The 20,990-nt window shown below is 39.4% G+C and overlaps 1 protein-coding gene across 1 annotated transcript in view; it reads left to right on the forward strand.

The window, feature by feature from the left end:
• LOC117297509 (mirror-image polydactyly gene 1 protein-like) overlaps positions 1–12,055 on the forward strand; it is a 37,085-nt gene extending 25,030 nt beyond the window's left edge. The window contains exons 10-12 of the mRNA XM_033780590.1: positions 8,963–9,057; positions 9,914–10,144; positions 10,915–12,055. Coding sequence (XP_033636481.1) covers positions 8,963–9,057; positions 9,914–10,144; positions 10,915–10,981 — 393 coding nt within the window. The 3' untranslated portion in view covers positions 10,982–12,055. The remainder of the gene's footprint in view (positions 1–8,962; positions 9,058–9,913; positions 10,145–10,914) is intronic.
• Positions 12,056–20,990: the final 8,935 nt, after the last annotated feature.

Here is a 20,990-nt window from a genome sequence, read left to right on the forward strand (position 1 = left end):
TGTGCATGGAATGAATGAAGTTTACCTTACTGTTGGTTCTCAAGACACTGTGTCTGCTAGGATTTCAAGAGAGAAAGGAAAATATCGGCAGGAGAAACAGGTTTCATATTGATATAGGATGAATAATTAAAGCATGGCGAGGGATTGAATTTCATACAATCTATAACTTTGGTGTCCATCATTGTCTGGAGATTTCACATAGTGGTGATGCTGACCATCATAAAAAAAAAACGTTGGAGACAAACAAAAAAACAGGTCACTTTTGTCCACCCTTTAAGATGTCATTAATGGTATGTTGATTTGTGAGGCTGAATAAATTTGGCTAGTACAGGACAGAACAAACATAGTTTGGCTGACAAACAAACTTTCACAAAGAGAAGTGTCCCTGGATATATAGTGGAGTCATTTTTCACTATTCCCATCGAGGATCATGGCTGATTCTTAAACAGGCTAGTAGCAGCACAAGGGGATAACTCTGTCTTTTTGTTTTCTTGCTCCAAGAACTGAACCCTTTTTTTTTTTTTTTTTTTTTTGCAAGAAAGGTAAAGAAAAATTTGTGTATTATGCCTGTGAAGTTTATAGGGCGTCCTAAGTGACTTATATATATATGGTTAGATCTCCCTAGAGTTGTGTAATGTTTGTTGATAATCTTACAGTAAAGCAAACCCGTGGTGATTGGGGCAGATAGACATTACTTTGAAAATAACCATAGAATTTGATATTGCCATCTGATCTTTTTCTGAATCCACTTCAAATTGCCGCTGCGTTCGTGCTAAGTTTTGGAGTGGCATATAAAATACTTGTTCATCTAAACATATCTTGCTGTAAATTTAAACAAAAAACATTGAACGATATAGTTAAATAAATATTGTCAGTTTCTTTTTTGAACAATCCATTTTTATTTGAAATTTATACACCCCCCTCCCTCAAGAAAAAAAAGTATTAAAACATCACTAACTGGACCACAACTAAACAAAATATGTTTATTTTTATTATCTACATTTTAAGACCAAAAACTTGAAAACATTTCAGCAAGACCTATTTCCTTAACTTTTTTGGTTAAATTCCTTTTTTGTTTAAGTGGTTGGTTCTTGAAGAGCTTTAATAGAAAATACACCAAAACCACTGTTGGGTTGTGAGGTTACTGGACCATTGAAATTACATCTACTTTACTTGGTCCCACAGTCCAGTAGTTATTTCAAGCCCTATCTACTTTTAAAAACTTGAGTAGAGAATTGTTCATTCAATTATTGTACTTTTCCCACAAAGCGGACGATGGTTGAAGATAACCCCTATCAGTCACTGATAGTATAAAGCGCTAACTCCTTCTAAAATACCAGCAAGATTCAATGTTAAGTTAAACATTAATCGGATCACAGTACCCTAAAGTCTTGGTCTTTGTATGAAGCAACAATGATAATCGTAACCCATTCACCCCTAGCTAGGGTATGATTAATCATGATCCTAAAACTTAGGAATTATCTTCTCTGTCTTTCGTGAAGAGGTACTTTGTATTATAAACTTGGTTCTGAAAAACCAAGTAAATGTCCATCTGAAATACAACTGATTAAACAAAACTTGTTTGAAATATACCTAAGATTCAGTTTCCCTTTGGGATGTACATGTATTACTTGATAAATCGAGATGAGCACTAATGTTCTTCATAGACAGTTACTCTTGCTTTTTTTTCTTGAAAACATAGTCACGATTTCTGATGAAATTTGATTGGATGGTTTGAATTGATAAATGGAGGACAGGAATTAATTTGATCAACGAAAAAAACAATCACATCTGCGATTTGGTATAAGACTTGGTGTAGCGTTGGTGCTTTTCATTTTGTATACCGGTAGTACACAAAAGTTAGCTTGCATAGGCCATATGTTGAACACAATACTATGACACTATTAGGTTTGTTGAGTATTTTTCTGTATATAGCCAAACCAAACAGTGCCCCCCCCCCCTATGTCAACCATATTTCAAAAAGGCTAAGCATTGTGGTTGACCCCTGACAAATATTATCATTTAAAATGCAGTCTTGAAGAGATTTATTACTTGAGTTTGAATGTGTTCCTTATTCCTGACCACATGATGAGAAGAAGACAACATTTTTTGAAACCATAGTAAAGCACACAATGACCTTGCTCCATTCTATTGTAAATGTTAGCAGCTACAACATATTTTATAGTTCCATAATCGAAAAAATTTGACTGATTAGTTTCATCATTGTTTCATGTTATGATCATGGTAATTAAGGGGATTGGAAAAACATACCCTTCTACAAACCAATTTTGTACAAAGCATTTTTGTTAGGTTGTTAACGATACTACAGTGTATTTTGTTACAATAGTACAGCACAGTAGACATGTTCATGTTGTACATATCTGTTACTGTCACATATAAAAGTGCACAAAACAGTCATTCTTGTTGCCCCTAATCTACCCTAATGATCTTCCGGTGTTTGCTAAAGATAATGCTAGCTACTTGTCAGACAATATTCCAATATTAACACACCAAACAGAGTATCTGTCCCCCAAGCTTGCACTCTGTATGTATGCATACACATTTCATGACTGTTTGCCCTGTGTTTAATAACCAACAAATAGGAATATCTGCACTGCCCCCTTAGTACATGTATTATGGGAAGTTTGTTACACAAATTGACTTAAATTTCTGCAAACACTTGGCGAGAAGTAGTCCAGAGCTATTTAACTGGCTACGTCAACTGATTAGTAACTAGGATCAACAATTGCGTACTTTAAAGCCAACAACATTTATCACTGAACACAAGCGTAAACCTAGATGACATTTAGCTCTTCATTTTTAGTTTTTTTTCAGCCAGTGACTTTATTGGGATACTCTCCATGTACAATTTCTTTGTTTTAAAGTTAACTTTTCTTTCCTTTTCAATAAAACATTTCTCTCGTTAAAGAAGTTTCTACTTAAGTGTTAGATTCCTGCCCCATATTGTTCTGATAAAGTTTCAAAAAGGAGAATTCGGTCCATGTTTCATTTGAATTTGTCTAGTTTGATACAAAACTTTAGCTTTAGGTTTAGCTAAAGGTTCATTTCTCTATATAGGGTAATCATCTAGGTTGGGTGGTCGGGTTTGCATAGTGGTGTCTTTCCTCGCCTTCCACCTTCTAGTGTCTAGGGCCCTGGTTCGAATCCTACTATGGCACTATATGGATTATGTTTTCAGTCCCTACCTGACTACATGGGTTTTCCTGGGAATGATTCTCTGGGGTTTTCCTCCCACATCTAAAACTGAAACCTTCTTCATTGTCTTCTCTTCATGTGGTTCTTGGCTAGAACAGAGATTAAGTTTGCTTTTCGTAAAGAGTTCTTGGCTTCACAGCCAGAATAAATGAAATACAATCCCTTGGTGTCATTCATGGATATTGTGAATGATACCATGTTGTTTTATAAATAGATCTTATGCATTGACGTCATCCAGCGGCAATCTTAGTGGAAAAAACGGTGACAAAACAATCAAAACGCACAGATTTGTTCGCTCGGCTCACAGGATTGGCCAATGAACAACCTCCTTTTGACCTCTAGGTGAAATGACGTCATGTGCATAAGGTCTATATTGTTAAGAGTGAAAGTGGTCAAATCCCTGGGCCCAGTTTCACAAGAAACTTTTAAGAAGCCATTGCTTAGCACATTTGTAGTTTAGAGCATGACTTATCTGGAAACCATTTACAGCGAATTTTGACATTTTGGCTGTTTGGTTCATTTGTTTGGTGGGTTTTTGTTTCTGCTTCAGCAAAAAACTAAGCACTTGAACAAAATTAGGCTTACAAGAATAAGAATATCAGCCAACATACATGTACCTTGTCACATCTAGCGTCTCTGACTGGTATCCTGCTCATTTATGCTAAGCAGCCAATCGTAAAGCAATAGTTGCTGCTTGACCAGCTCTATCACGTAAGGCCCAGATCAGAAGAGCCAAACTTAAAGTGGTTTATTCTGGAAGTAAAATACACCGCTCAGATAGACATAAATATTTGGTCTTCCTACTCTCTGCTTATCATCAGCAAATTTGCTCCGACGCTAAACTTGATGACTCTGTCCTCTTACTTCAAACACTCATTGTCAACAGATCCGTAAAGACTATTTTAAACAAGACACTCGGAGATAAATAAATACTTCTGTGTATTAATCATTGTACATATATAAAGGGGATCAGCGTAATCAGCCCACTGTTTAGCTCATGAACATATTGACTGTTCATTCCCAAGTAAATTAGATATTTAATATTGAATGTTTGCTGTAATTACACATTTTACTCAAATATAGGGTCTGCATCACCAAATGGATTATCTAATACTGTTGATTGTTATGCTCTGAGCTGTAGTTAGTGACTGGAAGCTCTTGTTGTGTAGACACTTTGGGGTTATTGCATGGGGATCATGCACATACTAAAACTGTGGTAAGATCACTGATTTCAAAAGATTTAAGAACAAAATGCTCTATTATGGGAAATATGTTTTTGGGCAACCACTCAAATTCTATTCGCAACTAGGTGCACTGTGAGGTGATTAAAAGGTAACACATAAAGCTGGAAAATTTATTTGCATACACCCTTTTACTTGCACCCTTTTACTTGTTAAAACACATTCCTTAAGACTTGTTTTTGCACCAAATATTCAAACCTGTTGCGTACTTTTCTGATCAAACACTTCATGTGGCCACAAGCTTTTGAAGAGAAAAAAACCACTTCAGATTAATCCCTGTTGTGAGGGGGGCATGTACCTTATCTTGTTGCCCTAAAAGTTATGCAATCACATTTTGTGCTAAGGTGCTAACTAATCCTACAATGTGACCTGTCAGTTCAGTTGTTGTATATATACATGTAGTAGTACCATTAAACGGAAAATTATATCTCTTTTTCTTCAGTTTTATAACTTCTATAAAGGATTTAATCAAAGGTTCCTCATATTTTAATAACTTCTATAAAGGATTGAATCAAATCCTCCAAAGTACCATGAATGTATGTGTGTACCTGCTCTTTAAGTCTTTTTATCCATCTCCTGAAGTCTCCATTGCTGTTAGCTTAATGTGAACAATCCTCATTCAAAAGACCATGTTAATCAAACTGTTTGTGCAGAGTGTTTAGTACCTCAGGCGTACCAAATGAGCACTTTTATCACTTGGTGTTTGAATTGATGCAAACTTTTTTTAGGATAAATAGCAGGGACTTATAATCAAATTTATTAGGAATAAAAAGTTCTCACCAAGGTCAAGTCTAATGGTACATGTAGTGAACAGACATTGGGAGTAGGGGGGGGGTTGTTGTTGGTAGTCAGTGGTCTAGAGCTAGGCGACTCACTGCTCCAGTTGAGAAGCTTCTCTCTCCTGCCTTCCCTTTTGATAATCAAATCACACCAATTTGTTCCATTACGATGGTTTGCTTTGTGCATTACTTCCAAATGATTACCCAACAAAAGTAGATCTGCGTTGGATAATGATGGCTACGTGGTGTCTTGTCAAAACATAACGGCCAGCCGAATATGATGGTGGTGTGCAACTCCCCCCCCCCCCCTTCTTCTTTCCAAGTGTTGCACTTGCCAGAAGCCATGATCGTTCTTGAGCTTTGTTGCCTGGCCTGTTGTGGGTGTTCAACCACTCGGAATGAAGCCACTTAATATGGAGCAATCCTTAAGTGCACAAGTGGGTGACGCAAAAATTGCCTGAATACTCATGTGGTATCATGCATTGATCTTACGCTTGATTTACTGCAAAGTCTGGTGTAGCTTTGTGGTTTTGTTATGCATCTACGGTGACGTCCCCGCCTTCCTTTTCACACATTGGATAATTTTTAAGGCGAAAAGGCATTCATGTCTAATCACCAATGTCCCCTGCTTCCTTTTGTTCTGCGTTAATTATATGCAAATGAAGCACAACTTAATGAAAGTCAAGGAGTCCGATGTTTGTGCAACTTGTGAAAATGTTCATCTGTGTTTACCCAAAGTGACATATGGCCGAATGTCAATGGTTGGAGATTGCACAAGGACACGGACATGTAGTATTGACATTATTTGGCTGTGATTGCAAGGCAGTGGAAATCTGCCCATTTGATAATGTCCACCTCAAGGGGGGGTCCATTACAGGTTCATAGATTGGCTTGATTAACTGGGAAAAGCCTGACAAGTTGTGTTTAATTGGTTAACTTATCTACGCAGAAACCACACCCAGCTTTTGAAAATCTCTGGTTCTCCATGCGTGGTAATGCTGGATTATTAAATCATCTTTTAGTGGCATCATAGAGCACCAATGCATAAAGAACCATCAGCGAGTTGGTTGTTTAGCAAGTCGTTCAAGTACAGTTGCTCTCAGAGGGATTTGAGTTAAACAGAGTTCGACGGGCAATTCAATTCCACAACTTTAGATTTTTCCTGTCAAGTACTTGAGTCATTGAACCAAACTAACCACATATGGCCATTTGCCACATGGCTTGAATTGTATAGTATAGTATAGAGTACCTGTTTTATCTCAATTTTAGAATGATGTCCCCTTTCCTTTTCCTAAAACAAAGTTAACAACTTGAATCAACAGACTGTTTTCAGGTGTTTGTTAAAATCATATTTTTACCAACCCATTAAACTCCTGAAACCCCACCCCCAATTGTCAAAAGCACCCCTGTTTAGCCAATACAGCTTTATGATAGATGACAACTACCCCCAACACAAAGTAAGAGTAAGGCCCGATGACACTTCCTGCAAATGTGAATGCAATAGAAATTTTGACCTCCCAAACTCTGCAACTACATGTACAAATTCTGCTCGACTTCTTGCGAAAACATTCCCTGCGCAAACAGGGCTGTGACGTCAAAGTTTGCTTCTTGTTCGCAGGAAGTATGATTCGTCTGCATATACATGTACAACATGTTATGGCCTGACAAAGTCATACATGTAATATAACGCATGAACTCAATGGAACATTGGGACAGGATTCCACAATGATTTGTTGATATTGAAACCACTGACCATTGCATGAAAGTCTGTGCATTCAAAAAACACATCATGACTTGCCTCTTTGGCCTCACAAAGGATCAAATCACAGACATCCTTAAAAATTGATTGGCAACCTCAGCACCAGAAATAGACAAAAAACAACCTTGGTGTAGAAATGTCAGAATTTGTTGAGCTCCATCTCTTTAGATTGTTTAATAAATCCCACGCCATCTTACCACAACTCCAAATTTTAGTTAGGCCTTACTTAAACTAATAAAATGGAGGCTGAGATTGTGGGGTTACGTAACAAAAGTTTGCTTAGCCTCTGCCTACCACCATTGACTCTGTTTGCTCAGTAAGCCTCAACAAACTATGCCAGGTTCTCTGGTCCAACCTTACAATACCTGCCCGCTCTTTGCTATCAATCAGAAATTATTTTCCCGACGCTGGGTTGGATCGGCGAATGCCAGAAATACTGTATGGAGACAGCTTGACCAGGATTGGCCGAAAAGCTGGGACAAGGGATTTTATTGGGGCTATTGTCTCATTATAAAGATAGCGCCGTTTTGTTATCAAAGGCCAACGTAAAATGTAATCCGTGTGGATTGAGAAACATTCTTTGTCATTTTGTCTGCTCATTGTGCCATGACATTTTATTAGTGTTTAAATACTCCGGATCCTTCCATGATTTAACAGGATCGTGAGAAACATGTGACACATGTAATATACTTGTACCTCTTCAGAATTAGAAATGTTTTTTTCCTAAAAATAAAGGGCACAATTTCTAGGTCTGCTTCTAAGCAGACAATTGTGCATAACAAGTTTCTGCTCAGCAGGAAACCTGTTATATAAAAGGTATATGAAGTAGTGTTGTGACTGTGATTTCTGTGACTTTTCTCTTTTCACACCAATCTAAAAAGTTGTGATCGGAGCATTTGTGATCATTCATGGTTTGGTCATTCATGTAGATCCACAACCTGTAGATTTTGGTATGTTTGCTTATAAGGCTATTTAAAATAGCAGTGTACAGTAGCTGGTTTCTACATGTGATCTCTAAATCTGCATTATAAGACAAAATAAATCTCTTTTGACTCCCCTGTTATTAAACCGTTTAGTTTGCTGCTGTTCAGTAATGGAACAATTTACAAGAAGTTCTCAAACAACATAATAGACCAATTTGAAACACTTGTGAAGACATATTTGTTAAATTTGTATCGTTAAACTTATCAAAGGGCATCACAGAGTTACACGCTATATAAGTAATAAAAATGATAATATTAGTGGCTTCTTATATAGTGCTCATATCCGTCACTCAGTGACGTCAAGGCACAAGGAATTGTGGTACGTTTTGAAGTATGAGACCAGTTCCTTTACACTTGCCGGGAATGGACCTCTCCCGCGGCCATTGGTGCGTCTTAAACTGGTTCCGTACAGACGCAGGGCCGTGCCGCAGCAGCCTACACAAGTGGGGCTACCTTGCATCTCCGCTTTGTGATTGTGGAGAACCACAGATGATGCGCCACATGATAGATGACTGCCCACTCTCTCACCTTGATGGTGGCATCAAAGCCCTTCACCTGGCTGAGGACTTAGCCGTAAACTGCCTTACGGACTTTAAAACGAGATCTACATAGCATACGACATCATCAGTTCCTTTACATACATGTAGCACCGTAATGGTTAGCAATATGCAGCCAATGCAAATAAGGAACACCAGGGCAAACCCCTTCACTTTTCGATAAGTGCACTGGGTTCTATTACGTATATTACACAACACACAAGACCAACGACTTTATGTCTCATCGGAAGGACGCATCAGTAGGCCTAAGGGTTAAATATCTTGCAAGTGTTACAATCGGGACTCAAACCCACACTATGCTGAACAGAAACACCAGAGCTGGGGTCTGTTGCTTTTATCCAATGGGCCAGAACAGGCCGGTATGGTTTTAATATTTTTTTATATAATCTGTATTAAACATTTTTGTCATCCTTATTTTCTTCTTCAGAGCCAGTTAGAAGCAACTAGGCAGGAGAGGGACATTGCTGTCTCTAAGGTTCGGAAATTACAAGAGGACTTGGATGAAGTGAAAGTATTCTACAGGTACGACATAACAATCTAATATCTAGGCCAGAAATATGTCTTCAACTACAAAAGCTTTGTAGGAACCACTTAGTCAAACATCACAAGTCATTTCGCTAGTTACATATTTCTGTCTCGTACTGTCGTAAGCAAAACTTTTCCGGCCATTGCTGATTTGTGAACTTATCTCATTTGTCTACTTATTGAAATGTCTTAAGTTTTATTCATTTGTCTAGATATCAAGTAAAACAACCACAGGGGCGCTCTTCTTATACCCAGCATCTAGCCCTAATTTTGGCATTTCCCTAAGTTGTCAATCTGCTTCAAACTAAATCAGTGGCTATGGCTATGACTGTTGTTCTGGCTGTTGCTCAGGATGTCAAAGCCTAAGCTGTAGCAGCCAATTTGGCATGGCCTTTCCTATGTTCAGGGGTGCCAGTCAGAAGCCATTCATTTGGGGGTGCCAATCGGCAGCCATGCAACCAGGGGTGCCAGTCAGAAGCCATTCACAGGTTGAATGGCTTCTTGCCAATCGGAAGCCATTCACAGGTTGAATGGCTTCTGACTGGCACCCTCGATCAAAGACCAATAACATTAGGTCTAGATGGCTCAGTTGGTAGAGCACCAGTCCATTAATTCAGAAGTAGCAGGTTCAAATCCCACTCTAGTAATTTTGCTTTGTTCGACTCTCCCCAAACTCATTTGTCCAGATGTGGAGGAATGTAAATTAACCAAATAGTTTGTGAAACACTTTCATCACCATAAGTCTTTGCAAAATGTATCTGTTTACGGCAACTTGTCAAAAGTTTGTGAGGTACCAAAGAAAATGTTGAAACATTAACCATGTTTCTCTCTCTCTCTTTTTTTCTCTCCCCAGTCTCCACAAGTCCTTGTCCCAAGAAGCTGATCTTCGTGATCAGTTTAACAACACCATTGGGAGCTTTGAGGAAGAGGCCCAGGTACGCTCTCATGCCCTGGGTCAGATGCAGAAGACCAATAGCCAGCTAAATGCTCAGCTCAAACAGCAGCAGAATGAGCGCAATGCCATGGCAGCGCAACTGCAACAGGCTCTAATCGCTCAGCAGAACAGCCAAACCAAATTGAAAGAGTAGGTAGCTTCTGTGATTTTCTAGAAGATTGTTTTTTTTACAAGCCACTCGTACCCCTTTCAACTTTCTTCTTTACCACATTTATTTGCATCTGATGAATTAGTTGGTGCTATTTAATCTTATGCAAAACTACCTTCCTTGTTTCACATTTATTTCGAATTTTGCCTACACCCTGTCTATAATGCAAACTAACCAAACCATCTGTATATCCGTTTCAAATATCTCGTTATCCTGTACAAGGAAACTGTTCACCTGGAATATATTGTTATCTATTTGTTCAACTTAACTTGACCAATCAATTATACAACACATAATGCTGAAAGACACTGTACACTATTGGTAATTGTCAAAGACCATTGTTCTCACTTGGTCAATCTCAACATATGCATAACCTGTGAAAATTTGAACTCAATAGGTCGTCGATGTTGCATGATATTAATGAAAGAAGAAAAACCCTGGTCACACAAAGTTGTGTGTGTTTAGATGGTTGATTTCGAGACCTCAAGTTCTAAATCTGAGGTCTTGAAATCAAATTCGTGGAAAATGACTTCTTTCTCAAAAACTATGTCACTCCAGAGGGAGCCGTTTCTCACAATGTTTTGTACCATCAACCTCTCCCCATTACTCGTTATCAAGTAAGGTTTTATGCCAATAATTATTTTAAATAATTACCAATAGTGTCCACTGCCTTTAAACTAAACTTTATAGTTATATAGAAAACCTTTGAAAGAATGTAATCTACTATTTTCTTGTTTCTGTTTTGTTTCAGGCAAGACAGATTGATATCCGTCTTGAGAAAGAAGGTTGCCGAGGGGACTGTGAAAATAGTGAACTGATAGGCTCACTCCCCACCCAAACCACTATCTACTGTTTGTGTTGGCTTAACAAGCTGGCCAAATACAAACTAATGAGGAAAACAAAGTAATTCATAGTGCCTTTTGGTTTTGGGGTTTTGTTTTTCGTGTCCTGTTTTACTGGAGGTCTTCACTTTACTGTGTGCATTCCAACGTAGAGAGACTATCCTTGTCTTTACAACCATTTCGTTTGTACAAATCAGAATCTCACTTGGGGGGATACCATCCATGTTTGCAAACATTTATTCAGAAAATTGTATCTACTATGGATTGGCAAATGAAAACAAACAACACTTGGAAGTTGTGTTTGTAAAAACAAAAGCTTGTGAAGAAGGAAAGAAATAGAATATGATGTTGTGGAGACTGTTTTTGTCTGGTTCCCATGCAAGGTGTCAACATGTTTGCTGTAGTGCTCTGTTTGCCAAATAGAGGTTGGCTTGGTTGTGAGTAGGCATGTTGGCTTGGATACATATGAACTCAATCCAATGTTTGAGCAAAGACAATTGCATCACTTGATGGAATGTCAGTTTGACCTGGTTAACGAAGCCAGACAAGTGGAGGCTAGTAGGGGATCTGCTTGAAACCAAAGTGGACCGGTTTGTAATTAAAATGAAAACAATTCTGCGAGAATTCAGCATAGCCTTTATTTGAAAATGGTCATTGATGGCTGAAGGCTCAGCTATATGCATGGAAACCGTTTCGGTGTTGAGGTATTCATTTGTATTCACTTGTATTCTACACTGTATTCTACATGGTTGTGTGGACAGTAAGTGCAACTTAACAACAAGAATTTGGAGCTTTTTATCGTAGTGAGAAAACCCGAAGGAGGTCCCAGCAAAACAGTTTAAATATCTCTCTAGGTAACTGCAAGGGGTCTGACTAATAAATAAAAACAATATGTGAATATAAGGCATGTTTTCCCTTCAGACCTTTGAATTGTATTCAAAAGTGACAAATTCAGCTCTTTTGTATTTTGAGAAGATGAGAGTTTTTCCTTTTAAGGCTTATTAATAATAATAATAAAAATAATAATAACTGTATTTATAACGCGCCTTTTGCCAAAGGATACAAATCGCCAGGTATTATTACTGCAAGGAGTGGGGCGAATTTTTGAGATATAAGACCTAATATTTCAGCACCATGTAATGGTTTTACAAGGTGGCGCAATTAGCTGCCAATCCAGCCAGGAACACCGGGGCGAACCCCTTCTCTTGTCGATAAGTGCGCTGGTTTCTTTTACATGCGTTTACACAACACATGGGACCAACGGCTTTACGTCCCATCCGAAGGACGAAGCAATGGTTATGTGTCTTGAGTAAGGACACAAGTGTCACGGCTGGGGATTTGAACCCACACTCTGCTGATCAGAAACACCAGAGTTTGAATTCGGTGCTCTTAACCGCTCGGCCGCGACACTCGGTTTAAAACTGCCCCCCCTCCCCCCCCCCCCCCCCCAATCCGTCCGAATTGCGACTGCCATCAATTTCCCTGCCTGTGGCCCATGGACATATTTTTGCAATTTATTTATGGTTCATGTTCTATTTTGATGTATATATTTGTATTTCATGTGCCTTGTAGTACTAGAAAGAGCTTATAGTATTTTTTTATAGAGTTTGTAATGACCTATTTGGGGGGTATTTTCTCCCCCTATCCGAATTCGTCCAAAATGTATCTGATCACATTCCATTTTGATTCAATCTACTTATTATTATTTTGTTAAAATAATTACTTTGCTTTTTGGTGTACAGGTGTGAAATTTTATTTATTCATCTATTTAATGTTATTAAATGAGTAGTATCTCCGGTCATATGGAGCACATGTGAATGGTGTACCAAGAGTAGACACACACACTATGTAATACATGTAAATTCACATTCGAAAACTTATTGCTGGCTGAAAATGTTTTTTTTTTTCTGTGTTTTTGTTTTTCTGATGGTTGGTGTACAATCATTATTGTATTTATTAAACAACGGTGAATTAGAAAACTTAAAATAGAGAAAATAATGTATGATTCTGTTTCTAGTTCGTTGCAATACATGTTTATGTTATGTTGAAGCCTGCCTCTGTGACCAGTAAAGGCTTGTTTCTGGAAAGGAACACATGGGAAATTTAATTTACAGTCGCTCATTTTAGAAACCCACTTTTTTTACATTCTAAATTTGAAATCAAATAAATGAAACTTCATCATTTAATTATAAATCTTAATAATTTCCACCTGTGACATTTGTTAATTTTATTATTTTAAATTTCTTCGTGCTTGTTTCCCTTTTAATAATAACGCTGTCCTGTCCGAAACGATCTCAATATTGACAATCTTAACACACACACGCATCAATCAGTCAGCATTCCAAATGCATTCGTAGAAAAACACATCCATATATGTTTTTCTTGACTTTCTACAACCCATGCCACCGTTTGGTTGGCAGCAGCATGCAGCGGCGAAGTCTTGCTAAATTAAGTTTGGCCGCACTGCGCGACAGGTAAAAAACTAAAAACGCGAGCGCCCTATTGTCTAATTTTCGACGGTACTCCATTTTGTTTGCAGTCTTGTAATTTCCAAAAAGCATATTTGATCGAAATATCTCTGCGATCGTGGACCTCTCTGAATTAGGACGTAACGCAGCCCTGTGCAAATTTGGCATTTCGGTTTACCCTGGCACAAACAAAATCTATAGATGGAACAGGCTGGGGTCGCTTGAAGGTTAGCCCTCGCCAGTGAATAAAAACACTTCTGTTGTCAATTGTACATGTGATGTCTTAATGACTGTGCATAATTTCAGTCTCTTTTCAACATTGGGGGTGCTTTCTGTCAATACGAATATGTAAGGTGATACTTGCTTATATACAGTATTGTGGAGTGTGTAAATCACTGGCGTACAAACTATAGTATATAGTGTTCATAACATAATTATTGATCATTTTGTGACATAATGTTATCTTGTTATGGAGTATAATTTTGTTGTTCACCACTGGGTCCTATTAAAAAATCTGGGTTTTTTTACCAAGATAGATGGTTTTTACGAAATATTTGACCAATCAAGCATTGATGAAGCGGTATGTTTTGTTGAATGGTGGTGAAAACAAGTATCTAGTTTGCATTGATTTATTTCCAATGCATCATCAATGTCTGAACACCGATGTGATTTTACCAAAAAGTATCGCCTGTGATTGTATATATACCAATGGCTTTCATTTTAGTTCCATCTCATGGAGGAGCCATCGTAATTTGTGGGCGTGTCCCTCAGTTACAGAAGAAAAAGTTCTTCAAGTTCTGAGACGGGATATGTTGTCAGTATTATGACTATCTTTTAAAATTGTTGTCTTTAAATTGGATTTAACCAAATTAATAGCCTTCAAAGACTTAGCACAGTTGTGCTCTTATTGGTTGACGCGTTGCGTTGTTGCAAGCTCTTATGACTTTGACGTTAGAATGGCGCAGTGCCTCGTTATAGCTTATATAAAACAAAATAATCATTTAAGCAAAACAAACAATAAAAACTACCCAGCTAATGTATAGACCTTAAAGCGGTTTCTTAAGCAGCCGTAATTGTACAAATGAAGCGTAAAATAAACATACTTTGTACCGCAATTGCTATATTCATGGCCAATGCCAAATGCGCCATTACTTCAAAACAACGGTAGCCATCATGAGCAATTAGCGCGCACGATTCGCAGAGATTAGCCGGGGAAATTGAATTATTCCAGGCAGTCGCAATCTGTCTGTAGAAATGGGGGAACGGCATGTAAGGTAAAGAAGTGAACAGCAATGTCGCCTCTTGTAAAAGAGGAGACAAATTATGTCCTTCTCCCCCATCTCTTCCCGTCTGTGTTGTCTTGGACGGCAAAGTGGGGCCGAGGGAAGAGATGGCTTGGCACCAAGGGGCGGAAGCTAATCAAACGTCCCGGTGGGACCGGCCTGATGGACCGTTCCTACTCTCCACTCTACAACCCACTAGGCATGCTTCTCTTATTTCCCCTGGTGCAGTCACTCGTACAACTTTGAAATCAATAACCAAACAGTTCTACTCTTTTATTTTCACCATTTTTGTTTTATCTAGTCTGCTGTTCTGTATCAGTGACGCTGCTTTTCCTTCTCAAGTGTTTTCTGCCCCGAACGGGTTTTAGGGTCTTTTGGGGGAATTTAGTGTTTACCTAGAGTTTATACCTCCTAAAAAGGTGCCCCTAAGACACGATGTGGCCACCCTAATGTACCAAGAAGATAGAAGGCTAGGGGGCTCAGCCAAATTGGTGCTCAACGAAGATCCTCACTTAAAAATGAGAAGAATTCGAACCTCTCTTATTTTAGCGATACAATCTGTCAGGTGATTTCGGTGCATTGTTTTGTTAAATCCAAAACCGTGCACCCCCCCCCCCCACCCACCCCCAACATAGTCCAGAGGCGGTGAAAGCGAAGATGCTACTGATGGGTTAAGACAACATGGCAATGTCAAGATGGTTGGCAAACTTGATACAGGAAATTTTACCCTAATAACCGCTGTTGTGTCTCCATTAGGAATTTTTCGCCGTGATTAATGTCCCTCGCATAATCAGAGATTTACAATCGCCAGACGTTTTACGTTAAGATATACTGTATATTTTTGAGATTCATTATACAACTCGATGTGATACAGAGTGTCCCCAGTTCTTATTAATAATTATATCGACTGAGATGTTATAACGGTGTAATCGGCGGTAATATTTTGCCAATTGAGATGTGAGAATCCACGTGGCCGATTTTGGGCACTACTGACAACTTTTGCTAAGTTATTGTCCATACTTTTGGGAACAGGCAGAACCTGTCTCTTTGCTCGAGCTTTTTTTTGTGAGTCGAATATCTTCACAACTAGAATAAATGAAATGTTATCACGCTACAAAACAAGTGTCTTGTCTTATCGGCCGGCTCATCTCTCTTATCATTTATTTTTAAAACAGTAGAATTTCAGTAGAGGCTAGCACAGTCTATTCTCCTCGTTGAAGGAGTGCCCATTTTGCGTATTTTGATTTCGACAAAGATTGTCAGCACTAAGACAATTTGACTCGTCCAGGTGCGACAATAATTTGTGATAGAAATGACTCTTGTTTTAATTAATATCATTAATCAAACGATATACATGTATAGCTCATCGTCTTTAATATGCCCCCTAAAACTTCAAGAGTACTACTCACTTATGTGTTCTGTTTTGAGCAAAACTTAGATCGAATGATCAGATGGCTCTGGTGGTTGTAAAAGGGAACCGGTGATTTCAGTTAAAATATGTCTTTGCATTTTAAGTGTTGTCATACAATGTAAAAGTAGCCCGTGTATTGTCTTGATAATCTGTGATTTCCCTTGATTGCTTATTATATCCTGAATGTTTCTCTCGATCGATTGAAACCAATGTCCTCCTTGATGTCATCAATCAATTAGAGGGAATTTATATAGCGCCAAAATCAACCAAGGTTGTTCAAAGGCGCTCGAGACAGTTGGATGAAATTAATGTTGATACACTCATTGGGATAGAAAACATTTGAGGTGTTTCTTGAAAATGTGAATAGTGTTTTTTAATAGCATCCTTGATGTGGTTAGGGAAAGTGTTCCATTCTTTTGATTTGTTGAAGATGTGTGTCATTCTGCATGTCATGCTTTCTCTGCTACATTTTAGTATTGCTCATGGATACAGGGCCATTACTGACAACATTCATCCACGTTTTTTAAATATATACAGGGAAACAGACGGACTGAAATCGCATGCACAAAGAGCAACAATGCACAGTTCGTTTGAGAAAGCCCAAAGAGCATGCTCACACTGCACTTTCCATTTTAATGCTTTAATTTCACGCCATGTTTCGATCCAAAAGCTCCCTCTATAAAAAGAAAAAGCATATAACACCCGGGCCGTAAAAGCAAGGAGAAGAAAAATAAGAGGGAAAAAGCACCATCCGTTCGCGTTATAATAGGGCCACTTACATCACTTTACGGCTCCAAATCGGACAAATCGCCGCTCCTGTATAGATTTCCAAACCGGATTTCCTTTTTCATCGGAAAAATAATACTCCAAAAAATATCATTTTGCATGAGGTGAGGAGATAATGAAGCCAGGGTGGCCTCTCTTTCCTTATAGGGAAGGTTGCCCGTCGATCTTTATCAGATCCAGGCGTCGATATTAGGTTTTGGATTTCCCAACGCTGGCTCTATATAGTAGAGAGCGAGTGGTGATCAAAAACAGGGAGATGATGATGTGATGGGGAGGAGGGGAGAGTGCGACGGGATGTGAATTGGGGAGGATGGCGTGGGTGTAGGAAGCACATATGGCCATCAGGAACGCGCCTTAGCCGCGTTGACTGGATAGAGGGTTGTACCGTAGCTAGCTGCTAGCTATGAGTAGGCGGGATCGATACGGAGTGGTGCTGAGTGCCTACACAAAGCAGCTACATTATGGTCAGGCTCTACGTCGCATTCCGTATTCACACTCCCTCCCTCTCTCTCTCTCTCTCTCTCTCTCTCAGCCTCTATCCATCCCCGGCTACGACCTTCACTCTGCCCTTACGTCGTCGCCTCTTGACGCCCTTCACCACTTAGACTAACGGCGAGGTGCTCAAACGCTTTAAGTGCCGATTTGGAACAAAGATTCCTAAGCTTCCCTCTCTTTTCTTTTTTCGATATTGAATATTTATGAGGTAGTCTTTTTTTCGTGGCACCCATCGTAAGTGGCTTTTTAGCCTTGTTTTGGGGTAACCTTTATCTAAATGTAAACAGTAAAACAGAAAATATTTGCCAGGGGTATTTTTGTCCGTCTGCTGTATGTGACCACTTATTTGATCATCGACGATATTTTGCTGAAAAAATACTGACAGTGTTCGTTAAATTTGTACTGGAAAGGTTAAGAGTAAAATAAAAGTTAACTGTGAGCAACGAAAGATGAAACGCCTCATTTGAAAAACCATTCAGACCGGTTTTATACAGTAGCCGATAGCTACAGTTCATATAGAAAAAGGCCAACTTGGGGGGTTCCTTCTGCGTCTGGAAACCCGTACGTGACCTCTTTATAATTTGACTCACAATAAAATTAATACCTTTGATCAAGTTCGAACCTCAATTATTATTACGATTGTCTAAAGCCCAAGGCAGGATGGCCCACTGGTTTTGACTCTTTCCTTATGACAGGAAGGCAAATCTTGAGTCGATCCCCCGTGGATGTCTTCAAGTATGAAGTAAACATGCCCGGGGCTGGATTCACGGTTGATAGCTTGTACCTGAAGACGATTGGGATCGATCAGTCTTCTCCACTTTGGCATGTAGCGGCCTGCATAGAAACTAAGTCTGGTACCCTTCTGGTCTCAAAGGGCACGCAGCTTCATCTATACCCCTAAAAACGTTATGGTCAATTGACCTGGTTTTGTGTACGAGGGGGCCTGGCCAATTTGTGGCAGTTTGACCAGTAATAAGTGTCGAAATTACCCATCAGGGTCACACTGACGCCGAATCCAAGCTAAGTTTCCTTTTTTTGAACTATGGTTTCCGGGTCAACTTGACCCTGAGATGGATCCGGGATCCGGGTCAATTATGACTCGAGAGTGTTTAGGGACTCTTAACTATTTCAGGTTAGAAACCTGAAAGCCTGAAGCCAGTCCGTCCTTGTACATATGAAAATGGCGCAGGAATCCTTATACATTTCTTGTTCCCATACAAGTTCACACGACGGAGGCATACACATATTCAGTCTACTATAAATAGTGCCAAATAAGTATGATAAATCTGTGTATAGGCAAGGTAACTATTTTCCATTAGTTTTATTATTATGCATATATGATTTTTTAGATACACATGTATGCAAACACTACTTATTGTCAATTGTAGAAAGGGTGACACCCACGCCATAGGTGGATAAAAAATGTTGGTGCCTCATTTTGTATTTTGTATAGCCTACCCTTGTCATTATTGTTGTAGTTTTGTTTGGGTTGTTGTTTCTATAGCTGTACTGCTTTCTTCTAGACCTGCAACCAGTTTTGTTCGTGTTTGGTCTGATAAAATCGTTCTATCAGCTGTGATGGTAGATTATTGTTCAATGAGCATCAGAGTGGGGAACTGTGCCTGTGTTATTGTTTTTAAGTAAAGCCATTTCTCGAAGATCTATAACATTTTCTGTCTGATAAGTCTGACGATTTCAACCGTGAGAATGAGATTTGTGTGCAGGATGATTTTAGAACTGGATTGTGGACAGTATGGGTCCCTTAACGGTGCGAGAGAACCGTATTTAATGTAATATTCTGCAATAGAGACGCGATTTGAGAGCGATTCGTACTCAATAATTAGTTGACTTTAACTCTGTAAGATAAGTATGCATATGTTTACAATGTCTATATTATAAGTGTGTAGATCTTGTAAGACACCCTTGGTCAATCTGTCCATAGTGTCTTGTTTACGAGGCTCACCAAATCTGTGTGCTAAGTCGTGTATGCTCACCGGTCCTCAACAGATGTCGGTACATATCTCGGGGCGACCGACTGACGGGGGAAAACGAAATGTTATTCAGGTGTCGTAGAGCCCCGTTTGACGGGGTCTATCCCCCTCTTGCTCTTTCACTCTCTCGTGCCTGCCTTCCCTATTTTCCTCTTCACGGCTATGTTTTCCTTAGCCGCTGGGCGCGACCATTAAATGCCGTTTGGTCACCATTCACCACGAACAGGATGTAGGGATTGCTTGCATCCTTATACCCCGCTCTCCCAGTCGCCTATCAACGGCCATCACGCCATCTCTTTGGAAATAATATTCTCTTGTTTTCCCCTCTCTTACCTCTTCCATTTTTAACCAAGATGAAATAAAATAGTTTGCTTGAGAAAGGAATATAGGATTTACACCCCCCCCCCCCCCCCATTTCCTTGCAAGTTTTTTTCTTTCTATGGTGGGTAGACGCATTGACAACGCGGGTCCGTTACACGTGTCGTTCACGGAGGCTTGGGGTACTGGAAGATCTCGTCTTTGTCCGGGGCACGTATGCTGCGACGCCGGCCAGACCCGTGGACCCAGGCGAAGGTGCGGAGTCAGATATCGCCCTACCAACCCAGTCCTTTTATTCCACCAATTTCTATGGGAAAACGCCGGCGTAAATCGCTCATTTCCGCCTGTGTTTCAGACTGTTGACATGTGTCAATCATCGTCAAGTTTTGTGACAGAGTTGATGGAGGGTAATCGGGGTTGACCATGACCTATAGGCGTAGTGCCTGAAAACGTATAGCATACCCCCCCCCCTAACCTGTACCAATTGGGGTCCACCACATTTAGCCCCATACGTCACTCACTGGCTATTCATGCATTGGATACTACAATGCACAAATTTGATGTTGCCCAACAAAAAGAGAAGAGCAAAGACGCTTGGATGAACCAACACCATAGCAGTTTAGCAGTGCATGAAATTTTACTCATTTCTGACTGGAGGTGGGGTTTTAATGAGCTAGGCAAACAAATCTAAATGTGTTTCGGTTTTACGCATTAGAACCACTATATAGTTCTTCTTTTTCTTCTTTTGCAAAGAATTGTCCACCCGAAAGTAAGTTTATGTACAATTTTAATGAGAGGGAAAACTGACCTCCATCTGGCCATCTCGAAGCCAGAGAGGTTTGGGATTAAGAAACTTTTGTGATCGTTAACGATAAACGTAAACATGTTTCGCCTGGTAAAGATGACTTCGAGTCTTCTAAAATGAGTTATGAACAATTCCTTTGTACCATTGCAGACATTTAGCCTGGCATCAGTGTGTTGTTTTGTATGGGTGTTGACTGTTGTTTTCCTGTTATTAATAGAGAACATATCACGATGCATTGCATTGGCTCATTGTTCATTGTTAAATTTCTTCGTCTATCCATCCTGCATGTTTCGTACTCCCGTGGTCCATCTGGATGATATCTGCCTTTCAGCATTGCACGGCTCCATCGTTAAAACGGTACAGTAATAAGGATCCAGTCCGCTTTTGGTCAATATTCCACCAGTACTCATACGGTGATCGCCAACCTG

This window comes from Asterias rubens, chromosome 1, assembly GCF_902459465.1.
Source record: "Asterias rubens chromosome 1, eAstRub1.3, whole genome shotgun sequence".
Classification (NCBI taxonomy): domain Eukaryota; kingdom Metazoa; phylum Echinodermata; class Asteroidea; order Forcipulatida; family Asteriidae; genus Asterias; species Asterias rubens.